Source organism: Lynx rufus, unplaced genomic scaffold (assembly GCF_022079265.1).
Source record: "Lynx rufus isolate CCGP_SWC_20201006 ecotype Redwood Valley unplaced genomic scaffold, mLynRuf1.p SCAF_10, whole genome shotgun sequence".
NCBI classification, from domain to species: Eukaryota; Metazoa; Chordata; class Mammalia; order Carnivora; family Felidae; genus Lynx; species Lynx rufus.
In genome coordinates, this window is record NW_025814824.1 from 2,744,781 (window position 1) to 2,761,282 (window position 16,502).

General features: G+C 54.8%; 1 protein-coding gene across 1 annotated transcript in view; it reads right to left on the reverse strand.

The window, feature by feature from the left end:
• The window catches only part of SHC3 (SHC adaptor protein 3), a 98,144-nt gene that overhangs the window by 32,840 nt on the left and 48,802 nt on the right, over positions 1-16,502 (reverse strand). Inside the window, exons 3-5 of the mRNA XM_047097282.1 lie at positions 9,864-9,927; positions 7,419-7,538; positions 4,585-4,638 (exon numbers count right to left, since the gene is read on the reverse strand). Coding sequence (XP_046953238.1) covers positions 4,585-4,638; positions 7,419-7,538; positions 9,864-9,927 — 238 coding nt within the window. The remainder of the gene's footprint in view (positions 1-4,584; positions 4,639-7,418; positions 7,539-9,863; positions 9,928-16,502) is intronic.

A 16,502-nucleotide genomic window follows, 5' to 3' on the forward strand; every position in this document is an offset into this window, starting at 1 on the left:
TGCATTTCTGACAAGTTTCCAGCCGGTGCTGGTGCTGCTGGTCTAGTAGCCACGAGGAAACCAGAAGCGGACGTTCAAAGGTTGGTTGGGAACGCCTTCCTGGGTGGATGGCATGTGATGGTTCTTTTCTTCTTGGAAATAAGTAGTAACTTTAATCTTTTAAGATGTTTCACACATATGAGCTCTGAGTAGTAGCCTGGCTGTTCCGGGTGAAATCCGAGTCTGCGCGGCGGCCTCATCTGATCCGTGCACGGAGGAGGCTCTGTCCTCAGACGTAGGCTGGGCCGCCTCTAAACAGGCAGAGGAACCAATCATTCTCTTCATTCTGGAAAGCAGAACAGACGTTCCCTGCAAAGCTGACATTCTCAACATTTGTAAAGTCTCGGGCGGGGGGGGGCGACCGGTAAAGGCTCACCCCGTCGTTGCAGATTTCTCCCAAATGTCATTGCTTCGAAGGGCTCCAACATTACAGATGAGCTCCAGGTTTTCAGCATCCGGAAGATTCTGTGTCGTGACTGCCTTCATTAGTACTCTCCGTGGGCAGGGGATGACCCCTTCTCTCTCTGCCGTGCTCCAGGAAAACCCTCCGATGGGAGAGGGGACGACTGGGAGCCGGGGGACATGCAATGATTACTGAACGCCCCAGCAGGCAGCACCAGGCACAGGGTGCTTTTCTATACGTGGTACATGGTTTCCCAAAACTCACAGCGACCCGCTGGGTCTGAGGAGGGGAGGAGGGCCCTCCAGCGGGTTTTGACATGACTGGTTGCCACCAAGGGTCCCTCCAGTATGCTGCCCGTCTACGCTGTTCCATGCTCCTCCTTAGGCCACTGTCTGCTGGTATATTCCCTGAGCTGGGAAGGGGGGTGAAAAACAGACCATCAACCCAGCTTCCAGTCATTTCCATCAAGGAAGATCTGGTCAGAATTTGAAACTAACAGCCAAGTAAGGACTCCAGCTTGTAGTCACGGACGCTTTCTGTGGACTCAGGAGATGACAGCATTGGAAGGGTCCTAGGACAGCACCGGCGTCTCTCTGTCCGAGCTCCGTGGAATTCTAGGCCTGGTCAGGAATATTCTCCAGTGTTTGACATGTGACCAGACTTTCTTTCTAACTTCGTGTTTTAGTTTCCATAATAATCTTACAAATTAATACAAGAATATCCGGGACCATCTGAATGACCACTGCATCATCGGTTCTGCGTTGCAATGTCAGCGACAAGGTTGTCACTTGGGTTTCTAACATTACAGATGCCAGGTTTTTAAAGAATTCGAGAAAAAAGAACACTCAGACTAGATGCTTTTGCCCCAACTCAAGCAATTAACGTCACATTTGTACACAACGATGCATCACTGAAGTGCTTACTTCCACAGAATAAATTAGTGGAAGGACTGAGTCACCCAGGCGCCTGACGTAGTAGAGAGATGCTGACCTTGAAGGATTCCTCACCGTGGCGGCCGGTTCGAGAGTCCCTCTGAGAGCAGAGATCTGGGTGACGTCAGCAAAACCACCCATCCCGGTAAATTCCTGTCACTTTGAATGTTTCTGGCTTTACTGTGTTTATCAGGATTAAACTTTCAAACGTGATCGGGGCTTACAGTTCAATAGGACGTATGAACCCAAGGAATGTATACTTGATTTATTTTTGTGCATGTTTGGGTGACAAAATTAATTTGAGTCAACACTAGTGGCATACGCAAAGAAATTCTTCTTCTTAAATTCTTACTCCAGTCTGAGAAACGTTCCTCTGGGGAAGGAAGGCCAGGAAAGAGACATGACGTGTGTCCCGTCCCTCAGATGGTTTAGGGTCAAGCCAGGACAGAACTCTTCTAAAGCCAATGTTGATCATTGTCTGGCATGCTGGGGGAGTGTATTGGTGTTCAGAACGTTGTTCTAGACATCATCCAGTCACACTGAGCACCAAGTTCCACAGATGGGGCTGCCGGCTGCCCGTCCTGTGCCCCTGTTGCCACCCCCCAAACCTTTCTGAGCCTGGCCGGCACCCTGACCCCCTTCTGGTGGCCTGTGAACACTGGTAGTCACAGCAGATTATGATTACAGGGCATATTTTGGGGGGATTTTGGATTAACGGTGTTTTTCAGCCTGTCTTAGTTGATATTTCAAAACACCATTTTCTTACTGGGTCAACTAGAGCACAAAGCAGTGAGTAGTTACACACTGAGCACCAGAACAAGGGATCGAACCTGGGATTGCTAGTTTTATTGAAACATCTTCCAATTATAATGGTTACAAGCCAGTGCGGAACGGGAACCCACGCACAATGCGAACGTGCATTTGGGCTTGGTTAAAATAGGAACTGACCAGGTTTCCTGTCCCCTGGTATCGTGACGTTTTATGCATCAGAAACAAATAAGAAGAAAATATTAAAAGGTTAAAAGCACCCAGTGCTTCCTTTTTCTTTTTTAAAAGCAAGGAGGTGAGGAAATTTGAGGCTCGCAGACCTGTGTGCACTCTGGAGAACAGGACAATTTGAACAGAAGCCTGTGTCCTTGGCTTCCTGAGCCTTCCGTCTCTGCAGGTCCACTCATAGCATCATTAAGTTGAGGTTTGAGACAAGTTCTTGGAAGAATCTGTCGCCGCGGGTACGTACTGTTTCTTCCTTTTATTTTGCAAGCTGGGTTACCTCCCAAATTTCGGAAACTATGGCTACGAGCATCACACGGGGCCAGCGGTGAGACGCCTCTGCGAGTTGACTGGAGCCACGTGCAGACACAGGTGGAGGCGTGAGGGCAGGTGCGCGTGCAGGTACACAGCAGGTGCACCTGTCCCTCGAGATCCCATCTCTAGTGGCAGACTCCCACTTGCTAAATGTATGTCTCAGTGAGGTCTTTCGCTTTATGATAAAATGCAAGAGATTAAGGGATTGGAGAGAAAGTAAAGGAGGGGAGGAGAAGGAAAAGAGGAAACCACGGGGAGAGATTTTGAGGACTAGACCCTAAAGGAAGAGAGCGTGAGTCAGTGGAGGTGCTGAGGGTGGTCCAAGGGTGCTTTGCCATATTCTCTTGGTCAGGCGGGGGCATAAGGGCAAGGAACCACGTGCAGGGTGGCCGAATCGCTCTCCCGCCAATGCCCTTGGCCCAAGGGTCTGGCTGGGCTTGACGCCTCCTTGGGGGAGCGGGGGGGCGGCTGCAGGAACTGGGGCAGAGGCGGGGGGCGTGGGCTGTCTGCAGCCGAGACACCGGGGGCCGTGACTCCACCAGCCTTTAGAGATGTCGAGATGAGAGCCAGCAGTGGAAAGCGCCCGCCCGCTAGACTTGATGTTCATGAGCCAGCAGCAAGCGCAACAAGCAGTTCCCCAGGTAGAGGGAGCAGGCCGGGAAAGACACACGAAGTCCTCACAGCCTGGGAAACACCCCCTTCCCGGCCAGACCGGGACGGGATCTCCGCACCACACCGGCTACTCCGGCTGCCCTGGACCCGGAAACTTGCACATAACGAAACAACAATAACAACAAAAACAGCACTTCTAAGCCTCACTGTTTTATTATAAAAGACTTATTCAACAGCAAAAGGACATCATGCCAGGACATAGAACAATTTTTCTTTTTGCGTAAGGGTAGCTTCAAGAAAACACTCACTCGGTCGTCCTAATTTTTAAATACTTCCCCAGACTGGTGGAAACGTGGCCCGGACCAATGAGAAATGGTACGAGGGCGGTCTTGGGGGCGGGTGTTTTCTCCCTCACGGCTCCGAGGGCTGACCAGCTCTTCTTCCCTGGAGACAGTTTCCTGCCTGCAAGCTGTTTCCAAGGGCTGGCCAGCAACAGCGAGCAGGAGTTAGTGTGTGTGGGTCTGGCTCTGCTGGGGGCGGGGAGGGGTGGGGGGTGGGGGGTGGGGTGAGGAGGAGGGGGAGGAGCAGGAAGAGCAGAAGGGGGAGAGGGGGAGGAGGGGAGGAGGGAGGGGAGGAGGGAGAGGGGGAGCAAGGGGTTTGTGGGTCCTGCCTCTCATGACGCTGAAAATGGGCACTGACACCATCTTGACCAAACGTGAGGAGTGAATTACCTTGTGACCTTGTTAATAAAAGCAGCAATGCAAAAATAGAACATTCCCATTCTGCCTTGCCCTCTCTCTCTCTCTCTCCCTCTCTCTGTCTCTCTCTCTCTCTCCCTGCACTCCCTCCCTGCTGGCAAAGCAAACCAGTAAGACTACAACATTAAATGTGGGTAGAAAAATTCCAATTTCAAACATCTATGAATAAACCAGACTAAGTCAACTCACAGGCTTCGCGTAGACTTCAACCGCGAAACCGAAGGGCCCTGCCGGAGCCCAAGAGAAAAAAGGAACGAAGCAGGACCCCCAGTCATCAGACGGGGCGCCTGACGGCTGACACTGGGGCGCGGTCCCAGGACCTCTTCAGAAAGCCAGGACTTGGAGGATTTTCGACCGCTTTGGGCTAATGGCACAAGAACTAATGCTGGTCGAGAAGGGCTTACGGAACCAGGTGGGGGGAGAGCTGTCATCACAGTTACCTTTCCCGATCGTGCCCCAGAACGCACCCCTGGGAGGAAGGCCCCTTCTGGAAAAGTCCCGACGAGAGCAAGGGAAAGCAGCCCCGGGCACTTACCGGGTCTCCCCCAGAGGCGAACGAGATGGACTGCATGTGGTGGTTGGCGATGATCTGCAGGCCCAGGACAAGAAAGGAGACACGTCGTTAGTGCCCGCCCCGCGTCCTGGAAAAGCCACCGTTTGTCGGCAGGCGATACGACAAGGTTTCCTGAGAATCCGCAAAACTGGTACCCGGCGCAAATAAAGGGATGGGAGTCGTCACACCAGCTGACCGCCGGTGGGCTTTCCCCACACGTCAGCTGCTCGGCGAGCTCCCTTGAGGCAACCCTTGAGGGAGGAACCACGGCCGCCCGGTTCACAGATGCGAAGCCCGAGGCTGAAGGACCACAGCTAACGGGGGTCCTAACGACCTTCCCTCTCGGAGAAGGAAAGGGTCTCACCCCCACACGGAAACAGGTCACTGGTGCAATTTCTGCTTCCAGAGACACATGCGGTCTTCAGGGCCGACCCCCAGCTAGCGAGCAAGGAGCGCGTCTCGTTGTGTCCCAGGCACTGTTGCGACCGGTTCCATCAATGCAAAGGCCAGGGAGGACATTCCAAGTCAGTATTAAACCCGGAAATTTCCATTAGCTTTACAAACGGCAGCGGAATTCAGTAGATAGTAAATTAGAAGCTGCCCTAAATTTAAGCTGCGACGTAAGTTTCCCATGCTATTTTTATAATGTCAAAGACAATGGAATGACCTTGAATTGAATTCCGGGGTGGAAACAGTGGCCCCGTCTCCATCACACCATCACCAGGTTTATTCCCGCACAGCCCCTCAGGCCTTTGGTGGCGGGCAGTCGGAAATTAACGGAGGTGAAATCCCACCGTGCGAGGAGCTTCCCGACTGTGCTCCCGAGACGCTCGAAGCAAACCTGTGTCTGAACTGGGAGAAAACCACTCGTTCTAAAATGCCAAAATGGCATGTGCAAAACCACTCGCGATCTAGAAAGACCTGAGCATATAAATGGATGGAAACAAGGAAGCCACTCTGGAGCCTGTACCAACCCGGCCAGATCCAGCTACCAGCAGCCACTTGCAGCCTTCTGGAAGCTTCCTGCCTCCAGCCCCGGGGCAGGGGGCTCCCAGGAGGGCAGCAAAGCACCAGCAATCCCCACACGAGGATAAACCTCGAAAAGGTGTTGATTTCTGTTTAGGTTTTGCTTATAAAACAGCCCTCATACTGGAGTTTGGAAACTGAAGCGGGTATTATAATTGAGGGGAAAAAGCAGAAATCCTATTTGGTCACGACGTGTGGCTGTTGCTGTATCATTGTATCTCAGACCTTCGGAAAAGATGGGAGATTAAACAGAGTTTTGAGCCGGTGAATCTCGAGCAGGTGTTTTTGACCAAGGGAGGTGCGAGGGACGCTCGGCAGAGGAGAGCGGCCGGGACTTTCACGGTTGCTCTGCACGGGGGAGGGCAGTGTCCGGCCGGGACTCCTCCTAATTTGCAACAGCCAGGCCGCCACGGGACAGCCAGGGGTGTGAGCGGGGGCTGGCGCCACCGTCCCGGGCCGTGTTCCTATCGTCCCAGAGGGCGCCCCCCGCTCCTGAGCCCAGCCCCACACCCATGCTCCACAAACAGTGAGGACACAGCCAACCAGCCCCCAACCCCAGCACGGCCACGTCCCTTCCACTCCTCCTGAGTTTGTTTGATTTTCCTTAAGGGGGGAATGAGGTGTAATAGGCAGGGATCGGGACGTGTATCCCACAGAATTGAGGGCCACGGCCTGAGGATCCCTAGAAACATAACAGCAACGGCCACACTGCGTGAGAGTGGATATGGGCGTGTGGTGCAGGGCAGAGGGGTCCCTCCCGCCTTGCAGCCCGGGGTCACAGGTGCTCAGCCCTGAGAGGGCCCCAGAGAAAGGCGGAGCCCGCTGAACCTTCCTAACCCACCACCACCCCACCCGTCAGAAGGACTAACGTGAAAAGACAGGGATTATCTGTCGGGCAAGTGAGGAATGGAGTAGGAGGTGGTGCCACTCGCTGACCTGGGGAATACTGAAGTCAATGAATATAAATATATTTGGCAACGCAAAGGTAACCCCAGGCACCCCCGGGAACACGGCCAGAGTCAGAGGTGTGCGGGTGGCCCGTCTCTCTCCCCGTGGGGACGCATCCCATTTCCAGCTCAGGCCACCGGCAACGGAGCCCCGGGCTGCGCGGGGAACACGCCCTTTTACGCGTCTGGGCGTCTTCACCTGCTGGTACCCAGGACAGCCACTGAGACACCCACTGTTCCAGCGGACAGAACTGAGGCCCGAGAGACCTAAGACACACGCTGCCGAGAGGCCAGCGTCACACACGGAACCCGCCCCAACGATCGCCACCGCCGTGCAGCCTCGGCCGGCGAGCGGCAGACGTCCCGCACCGGGCGGACTCCCTCCCGTATGCCTCGTGCAGCGACCTAGGACGCCGTCAACCGCGAGTGGCTCCAGATGAGGAACCGCTAAGACAGAAAAAATCTGGCCCATTAAACCACGAGGTGCCATCCACTTCAAGGATGACAAAATGTGGAAATGAGACGTGGGCTGCGGAGTCCAAGAAATACGGTGTAAAAGGAAATGAAAGACGGGCAAGGAGATGAGGAGTCCGTGGCAAACACATGCGCCTGCTTCTACACTGCAAGTCCCTCAATGACTTTAGACGTTACCCTTAAAAAAAACAACAACGGTAATTTGCAGCAGATTCCAAGAAAACCAATTCTACCTATCATTCCGGGGGCAACCGTTCAAAGGGGCCAAAGTCTGCAGGCTAGTAAAGATTTTAGACAAATGTTCTCTGCCAGACCCAGCAGAGCCGGCAACCTTGCAAAACACCCAGGGGGGCCCGGGCGCCTACAGACCTGTTTGGAGTCGGGCGTCCGCAGGTTCAGGCTGGCGGTGGACACGGTCAGGGAGATGTTCATGCCCGCAAACTGGAGGTTGCTCTTGCCCAAGATGCTGGACAGCATTTTGCTGGGAGGCTGTGAAATCAAGCGGCCAGATTTTAGCTTCCGATTCCCGAGAGGCCGCGCTGTCACAGCCTCTCTGTTGTTCCCGTCTGCTGCACCCCCCAGCCCCCACCTTCCCGCCCTCGCTGGCCACGTGAAGGAGGCTGTGCCACGAAGGAGCCGGCAGGCGGGATCCAACAGGAGCACACGGATTCTGGGACTCGCCACAGGCAGCCACAAACACGTCACAAACTCGTCATGCGCACACACGCGGGAGGACCCTCGGGCGTCAGCACCGTCCGCGAGCAGGCAGCTCCCGTGGGGACGAGTCTCCTGTCACTCGTAGGCCCAGGAAAGGGCCACGGGCCAGTGCTCACAGTTCCAGGCTCAGATACTGGTTCCAGCCCCCCGGGAGCTAAATGGCAGAGCCAGAGAAGCAGGGTGCAGCTCGCGGGGCGGACGAACACCCCGTGGAGTCTCGAGACTGCTCACTGCTGGGGGCCTTGGGCCGGAACGTCCTCCAGGCCGGTGCTCACACGGACGGCCCGGCACAGGGGCGGACCACCGGGCTCAGCTCAGAGTCCTTGGCACAGGGCCCAAAGGACTGCGTTTCCGCACCAGCCATCCCTGCCCGCCCCCCGCCCCCCACCCCCACCCCCACCCAAAGGCCAACACCGGTATCTGGGTCCAGGGCCCCCAAGCCATCCTTCCCTTTCAGATTAGAACATGCCCTCTTTTGATGTGCTAATTACCGCTGCTTCTTAAGCCACTTTTAATCTGACAGAGCTGTTTACAAATACAGAGGCCCAGGGGCACCTGGGTGGCTCAGTCGGTTAGGCGGCCGACTTCGGCTCAGGTCACGATCTCGCGGTCTGTGAGTTCGAGCCCCGTGTCGGGCTCTGTGCTGACGGCTCAGAGCCCGGAGCCTGTTTCGGATTCTGTGTCTCCCTCTCTCTCTCTGACCCTCCCCCATTCATGCTCTGTCTCTCTCTGTCTCAAAAATAAATAAACGTTAAAAAAAATTAAAAAAAAAAAACAAAACAGAAACTTATTGAAAAAAAAAAACAAAAAAACAAATACAGAGGCCTGGGCCCCGTCCCCCGAGATTCTGATTAAGTCATACCCGAGGCCATCAGCCTTGTTTCTGCCACCCTCCCCGAGCTCTGAAAGAGGACACTCCCTAGCTCCGTCCTCAGACCCCCTCCTAGTGACCCTACGCGACAGTCAAGATTCAAAGTTCTCTGCCTGAAACCCAGCTGCCTTACGGCTTCGCGGATGTCCCCGAGCTGTAATGACAAAACCCACCCAGGGCGGGGTGTGTCAACAAGCCGGCCACCTGCCTGCAAACCTCAGCCCCAGGACGGATTCGGGGACATCGGAGGTAACGCCTCACGACAGAGCAATAGAGTCCGGGCACAGACAGTCCTGACAGTGGCTATTTAGTTCTGTACCTGCCAGACTTCTAACCGGAGAGGTTTTCTGAGCTTTCTCTTAATCCACTTTCTCCCTGGCCGTCTAACCATCTCCAGAGTGAAAAAGTCAAACCCAAGGTTGAATGTATAGTCCCTGGAGCCGGGTGACATGGGCCTGAGCCCAGCCTACCCCTACCCACATCTCTGTGCCTCAGTTTTCATCACCTGTAAAATGGGGATATCCCGTGGCGCTCTGGAGCTGGTTGTACTGGCTAATGAGAGACAATTATTAAATTTTTAGGGATTTTAGGAGCTGGCCGTTAAAAACAGCTGCTATGAAAAGTTACTTTACGTAAACTTACAAACAAATAACTTACATTAAAAAAAAGAAAAAAAGACAAGTACTCAAAACTCCTCACTTCCCAGCTGCTTTTGCTACGTTACCGGTCATCTGTGCCGCTCAGGCCTTTGTGCCCGCTGCACCTGTGAACCAGGTGGAAACACCGTGAGATGACGTGTCACTGCGCGTCCTCGGGGATGTCGCCAGAGCCTGGAAGGGGCCTGGCGGAAGCACGTATGCCACGGAAACTGGCAAACGGGACAGATGAGCGGCTTCGTACTCTGAACCCTGAGGGCCGCTGGTTAAATTTAGCAGCACAGCACCCGGGTGTTCACCACCAACTGTTCTAGCGAAGAGAACTAACGCCCAGAGAGGCTTCGAGGGGCGCCAGCCCCGTCTTCCGTGCCGTCTCCTCACCGTCTACAGGTCTGGGCCAATGGGGCACAACTGGGCGCTGACTTGCCGGCCGTCCTGCCAACCCCAGGGCAGGGGGACCCCGAGCTCTCGTCGCTTGGAAAGTGCCGACAGCCAGGCGGTGACAGGGGGCCCTGACGGGCGGGGCGTGACCGCAGGTGCTGCGTGGGGAGGCAACACAGAAGACAGTACCTTTCTCTTCCTGAAGGCTCCCTTGGCGCCAGGGACGGCTTCGCAGACGCGGCTGATGGCTTCCCTTAAGGGGGCAGGAAGAGAGATCCATTTGTCACATCAGTCAGGATCCTGCAACCAAGAGACCACACGCGCACGTCCCCAGGGGAGACACCTGCCCGTGCAGTTCAGCGTAGACAGCGCGGCTCCCCATGAGGGGGTCACCCGGTTCCCTCTCTGGCAAACAGAACCGCGCAAAATGCGACCAGGTCGTCCTGAACCTCCCGGTGGCAGTGCCCTAGTGCCTCCTGTTGGCGTGGCTGTATCCTAACAGTGTGACGGGTGTCGACGCCACAGTCCGTCTTACGCTGGGCTGGGATTCCGTTTAGTGGACCATTACCAGGGCACGTGGTCTCCCGGATGTTCCCTTCACGGCCACGGTCCCAGCACGGGGCCGGCCCTGACCAAGCACCGCTACGGGTCACCACCCTTCCAAGGTGAATCAGAATGTTATCAGAAGAAATCTGGCGTTCTGAGTATTATCTCCAGCGTCTGCAGTTAGTAAATATCACAAAACCAAGAGGGTTCTGAAGGCGGGGAGGCGCTCGGGTGATAGACAAATGAGCAAGAAATAAGGTCTGTGCCGGGCAGTCCCCGGAGCACCCGTTTATTGAGCAGCTACCACGTGCCGGTGCTGCCCTGAGGAAAGGAGGCAAGGAGGGTCCTAGGCCTAGGGGCACCTGGCTGCAGAGGGTTCGCCCGGGCAGGACACCTCGGGACGTGGGGAGGGTGCGAGACGGACCGGCTGGAGGCCGCTGGGGTCCAGATGCTGGCCCTCCAGGTGGGGAGGACGTGCTGGTAACAGGTGCTTGGAAGCAAATGGCTCAACTCCGGGAGCGGGCCTCAGTGGGCAATGATAGGGATACTCCAGAGGGGGCTCCAAAGTCAGGAGCCCAGAAAGGGGATGGGTGAACGTGTCAGCCCCCTCGTGGGGACAGACACAATTGTAAGAGAGCACAGGAAGAAGTAAACGGGGATTTGGACACACCACCGGACAAACAGGATAACAGGTCCTCAGAAACATTCTGCAAGCTTTCTACGTGAAATACTTGAAATCATTTTCTATCATCCAGAAATCTAATCCCCACCACAAGATAATGCTCTTAAGAGAGATCTGTCCTTGTCAAATTACCATTCAGGTGAGGCTCACATTTGCCATTGAATTCACTGTGGAGAGTGGGGAAAGACTATTCTAGAAACTCAAATACCGTGAAGGCTGTAGACTGAATCACCATGACTCAGACAAAGTTCCTTTAAAAGGCATGAATGTTTTCAGTGTTTATCCTTAGCCATTTGTTTTATAATAACGTTCCAACTGTGGTTCTATCAAAATGATCACCCGAGTACCTTTTAAAAGGCAGTTCCTATTGAGGAAGGTCAAGCTGTCTCTTTATGGAACTATAGAAACCCCAGCATCTATATTTTCTCTGTCTAATTTAAAAACAAGAAGAAGAAGAAGCAGCTCGGCGCATCTCTGCACTGTGCTTGTTATGACACATTCGGCTGAGCAAAGCGCCAAAATCCGCGATGGTCCCAGCAGGCCGGGAAGATACCCCACGGCAGGAAGCTTTCTGTAGGTCTCTCCTAAAATATCCGTAACAAACATCGGATTTCTTTCCCGAGCCGCCAACGCGGGCAATGAGAGAAAGAAATCAGCCTTGGGCGACAGCCTCCCAAGAGGATAGCTGTCAGCGGGGTCACCTGTACAGCATGTGTCTGAGCCAGTGGGCCACGCAGGTCGGGCCACAGGCCTCCCTGGCTGCCCGTGTGCCACTTCTGTGGGGGAGGCGGACACAGCCCAAGAAGTCCATTCCGTCGAGCAAATCCTCCCCAAGAGACCCCGGCGGCATCCCAGGGCACATTCAGAGACTCCATCTTCTGTCCTTAAGATGTGCCAATGTCAGAAATTCCAGAAAGTTCTCTGAGCTCCACCACGCAAAAAAGTCCTAAGGATCCCCTGTGTGAGATTTACAATCCCCCAACGTGGTTGCAAATCAAGCTACTCTTCAGAAAAAAAGTCCTCTGTCCATCAATTTGCTTCTAATGCTCCCACGATAACCTGCGTGCGTGTGAATTCTCACCACACGGAGGCTGATGGTGTCCGTCCCCCTTTGAAATAAGAATGTGGCGGAACGTAGTAACTGCCACACTTAGACGCCTGATGCTGACACAAGAAACTTTAACTCCACCGTCTGACTGCAAAGGTAACCATTCTCATCGTCCCTCTTTACCACCTAGCACAGCACGTTTTGGTGAACGGTACTGTCTCAACTTTTCATTCAGCAAAAATGATTTGGCTTTCTGTAATTTCACCGAGTCCTCGGGTCAGTCTCGGGTGGCGATGCACCTCTGTTTTTAATGGAGATCGCTCAGCCACCTGTTCAGCATGACCCCACTGGGGCGAGCCAAACTGTGACCCTGAGAGCTCAGCTAACGGGAATGTGGACTCTCTGGCACGACCCCAGTCACCTGGGAGTAACTGAGCCTCACTCCATCCTGGTCCCACCATCTCTCCCATTCAGTGTGAAGTTCTCATCATGAGAGCCAGCTCCTCCCACACGTCATACCTGTCAGGCTGGAGGGCGGGATTTGAGAACTGGGTCCTTTGGAATCATGTAGCCCCACTTTTGTCCCCACTCAGCCATCTCAGTCTGCCCACCCCACCTCCCCAAACACACACACATTTCACAGACTAAAACAATAAATAGTAGGTATCCCAAGTGGTGATTTCTGCCATCAGGGGTTTATGTTCTAGCAGGCGGAGGGGCAATAAATAAACACGTGGAACGACAAAGTGCGATCCACTTCATAAAGAAGCAAAAAGGAGAGACATACACGGTGAAGGGTAGCCGAAGACGCCACCCCACACAGGCCACGCCGGCAGACGGAGTATTCTGAGCTGAAGGCCACGGAGAAGTAGCCAGAAGAGCTCTCTGCCCTCCCCCCATTTGCCTAAAAGCAGGTCATAAATCTGTACACACAGCCTGTGCCCCTCTCCACAGGGAGGAACGGAGGTGAGCCACAGCAGCCCTGAGACACAGCAAAGGAACTTGGGCTGAGCTAGCTCCCCCCTCCCATCAATTCCCCCCACCCCACCCCACCCCTGTCCACGCACTTGCCTCCCCACATGTCAACAGGGGGTTCTCCAACAGGTTCCCCCCTAGAAACCCCAAATTCTTTTCCTGGGCTTTGTCACTTCCCTATGGATTTCTTGTTCTTTGGTAAGATGTGAGGTAAGCCCAAGTTCTAACCACTTCTTTGAGTTACTCATCACTGAGTTTCCCTGCCTGCATGTGTACTGTATACATTCATCACCTGCTTCTCTCCTGTTAGTCTGTCTTTTGCCTGCCTTATTTGCAGAACCCTAGCCAGAGAACACAGGAGGGCAGAGTGAAAAAGTGTCTTCCTCCCGTGGAGTGACAAATACAGTTATACAGACATACCCAAGGGGGACAGAATGACCAGTGAGTGGTGTTTCAGTGTCTGGGCAGCATTCAGGAAAAAAATCACACTGGGTTTCTATCTTGCGCCTTATGTGCAAATAAATCCTAAATGGATTGCAAACTTAACTTCATGGTAATGAAACCATAAAAGTACTTTAAAAAAAGGAAAAAACCTGGGAGGAATTTTTTTATATTATCTTTGAGTGGAAGGATGATACAAATCTTGAACATAAAAGGAAATATTGACATACTCCAGAGCATAAAAATAAAATTTTATGCAGAAAAAAAACTGAAACATTTCATAGTCAACAAGTTAATTACCTTAATATAACTTAATAAGGAAAATATCAAAAACCCGATGCAAAATGTTAAAAGATACAAACAGAGTTCACAGCAAAGGACACACAAACAGCTCTTGGAAATATGAACAAATTCTTGGCTTTACTCAAAATAAGATTATAAACTAAAGCCCACTTAAACAGCCAAAGGTTCGAGCTTGAGACATTATAAGAAAGCCCCGCATGTGGTTAAGAAGCAGTTCAGCACAGCCTCCGGGGGGCAGCCTGGCCTCATCCTAGGAGAACGAGACTCACACAGACCCTCCATCCAGCAGACCCACTCCCAGGAACCTACAGTCTAACACCTCGGAGGCAGCCCAGAGGCCCTGGGCATACCACCACTGACTGCAGCCAGGTTGTTAATAGGATGGAAAGCACTCGGTGGCTGTCACAAGAGCCAGTTCCACAAATGACGGCAACTCCTCCAAAGAGACCACCAACACGGTGCTGGTGATGGTGCCCTCTGTGCCCTTAACCCTCTCCCTCCAAGCCAGGTCTTGTTCCCACAATCTGCCCTGCAAATTCCAACACCCGCCACGGCCCCAAATGCAGTGGGCACTGTGCCACCCTCAGCTGACGCTCCTCTGACGTCTTCTGCCCTCCTGGGTGCTCTTTGCCGGTTTCTCGTCTTCCTGTGATGTGGCCACAGGACTCCATCCTGCCCGCCTCTTCTCTGTCCTCTGTGCAACTCGGACAAGTGGGCGATCAGGGTACAGTCCGAGAACCAGTTCACTGCCCCCAACTCCTGTCTCAGTGCACGCAGGGGCCCAGCTCCTCCCTGGCCCTGGATGAAGCCCCAGACACATAACCGTATCTAACCCACCCACCAGCCCCGGGGCTGGGCCCCCGGCGGGACTGAGGGCTGCATCTGACTCCTTGAACCTTTGGAAGGCCCTCCCCTGGGAATATGTGGGTGCCTGTGCTGTGAAATGGACAGTGTTGGTCCTTCACCCACCCACACACCCATCCCCTCCGCCGTCCACACCCATGGGGCAGCTGTAACCCTCTTGCGGCTGACGGGGCCTCAAACTAGCAGGAAACCCTCGGGATGGGTCCCGCGGGCTCAGGGCCCACATGAGGTGCCCCCTGACCTTAGCCCTTTAGCCTGGTCGCCAGCAGGAGGCCGTCAGCAACGCCCACTCCCGGTATGGAGACCATCGGTGCACCGGGCATCCTGGACTCTAGTGACAGGTGCCAGTCTGTGTCATCTCCATGAAGCCCCTCACTCTGTCTGAAGTGAGAAGGAACCACCTGGCCTCTCTCTGGTGGGGGGCAGGGGTGGGATCACAGGGCTCTATGCCTGCCAGACAGAAACTGCCTCCATGTCAGGCCCCTTGTCCTGTGGTTCCTCCGCGCTGGGTGCTGGGCAAACAGCAGCAGAACACATTCCCACCGCCATCTTGTCTTCCCAGGCCCTGTCGGGTGACCCCACGCCTCAGCCTGTCAGGACTGCGGGAGCCGAGCCCTGGGGCCTCTGCGGTTCCCCGACCTGCGCTCGCCGTAAGGGGTCCTACCGTCTCTGCTCCAATTACCTCGCTCATCTTTACCTCCCGCCCCCACATCTCCTCCAGCGCCAGGACTGTGGAGACCATTCCCACACCCAAGTGACGGTTCCACCGCGTTGTTTAAAGTCTTCTCAGATGTCACGCTTCAAACCGAGCCTCGACTGCTCCCCCCGAGAACTTCCTGCCCCCCCTCGTCTTCCCTGGGGCAACTCCTCGGGACCACGGTCCACAGGGCTCCCCCCATCCCACACTCAGGAGCCGTCTCTGATCCTGGAGGACCACCCCACGCCAAACCCATCCCCTCCCGACCACCGAGGACCAGGCAAGACAGTGTGTGTTCTCAAGAAACGCGTGGAGGAGACCAGGGGTACGTGGGAGAGTCTAGAAGGAGACAACAGCTGTTGTGCGCTGTGCACTGTGAGCACAGACCCGTCGTTCAGAGAAAGGAGAAGGCAAGGGCACCTGCCAGCAAAGAAGCCTCCATGCAAAGCGGGCTGGAGGCCAAGTGGAGGGAGAGCAAGAAACCATGAGAAAACGCACGCTGGATCCGGGCCCAGAGAGGAGCGCGACGCACGGTGGACGCGTGAGGTGTGGCCACGCAGAGGGGTGTGCCGGGAGGCGACAGACCGTCAGATCTGCAGAGCCGTGCGGGGGGGGGGGGGGGTTCTGACCCGGAGGTGGCTGAGAACGGACAAACCACAGAGGCCCTTCAAGCAGGCTGACGAGATAGACACAGAGTTGAATGGACGTTAGCCGCTGTGTGTGGGACGAGGCAGTGGCTGAGAAATGGCGGGCAGGGAGGCCAGAGAGATGTCAACGGCAGAAGCGACAGAGCAGACCCTTGGGGAAGACACCCGGAGGCCTGCCTAGCTGTGGCCAGTGACGCCCAGGTGGTCCTGTCAGGGGACGGCGGCCTCTCTCCCTTCCAGGTGACCGTCTCCATCCCGCAGCCATGAGACACGGGTGGGCGACGCAGAGCCACACACCCGGCCACCCAGCGAGGACGGAGTCGGGAGGAAGCGGCGTCCCCTCATGCCGTCCACGGGCACCGCCGGCCACCCAGACCCTCCATCCGGCACACGCAGAGTTACACATGAATCTCAGACACCGGGAACACTTCAACCTTAACTTCTCGAAAGTAATTTCCCCGCGATGGGTTGAAACTGCCTAAATCTTCCAAAGTTAAGTGTGTCGCACGTAGGTCGCAAGCGTAAGCGGGGCCGTGAACCCGGAGATCTGTGCCGCGCTCGAGAAACCAGGGCGCAGCCAACCCAACCTCGCCGATGCCTCATAACCTGCGGAGTCACCCGAGAC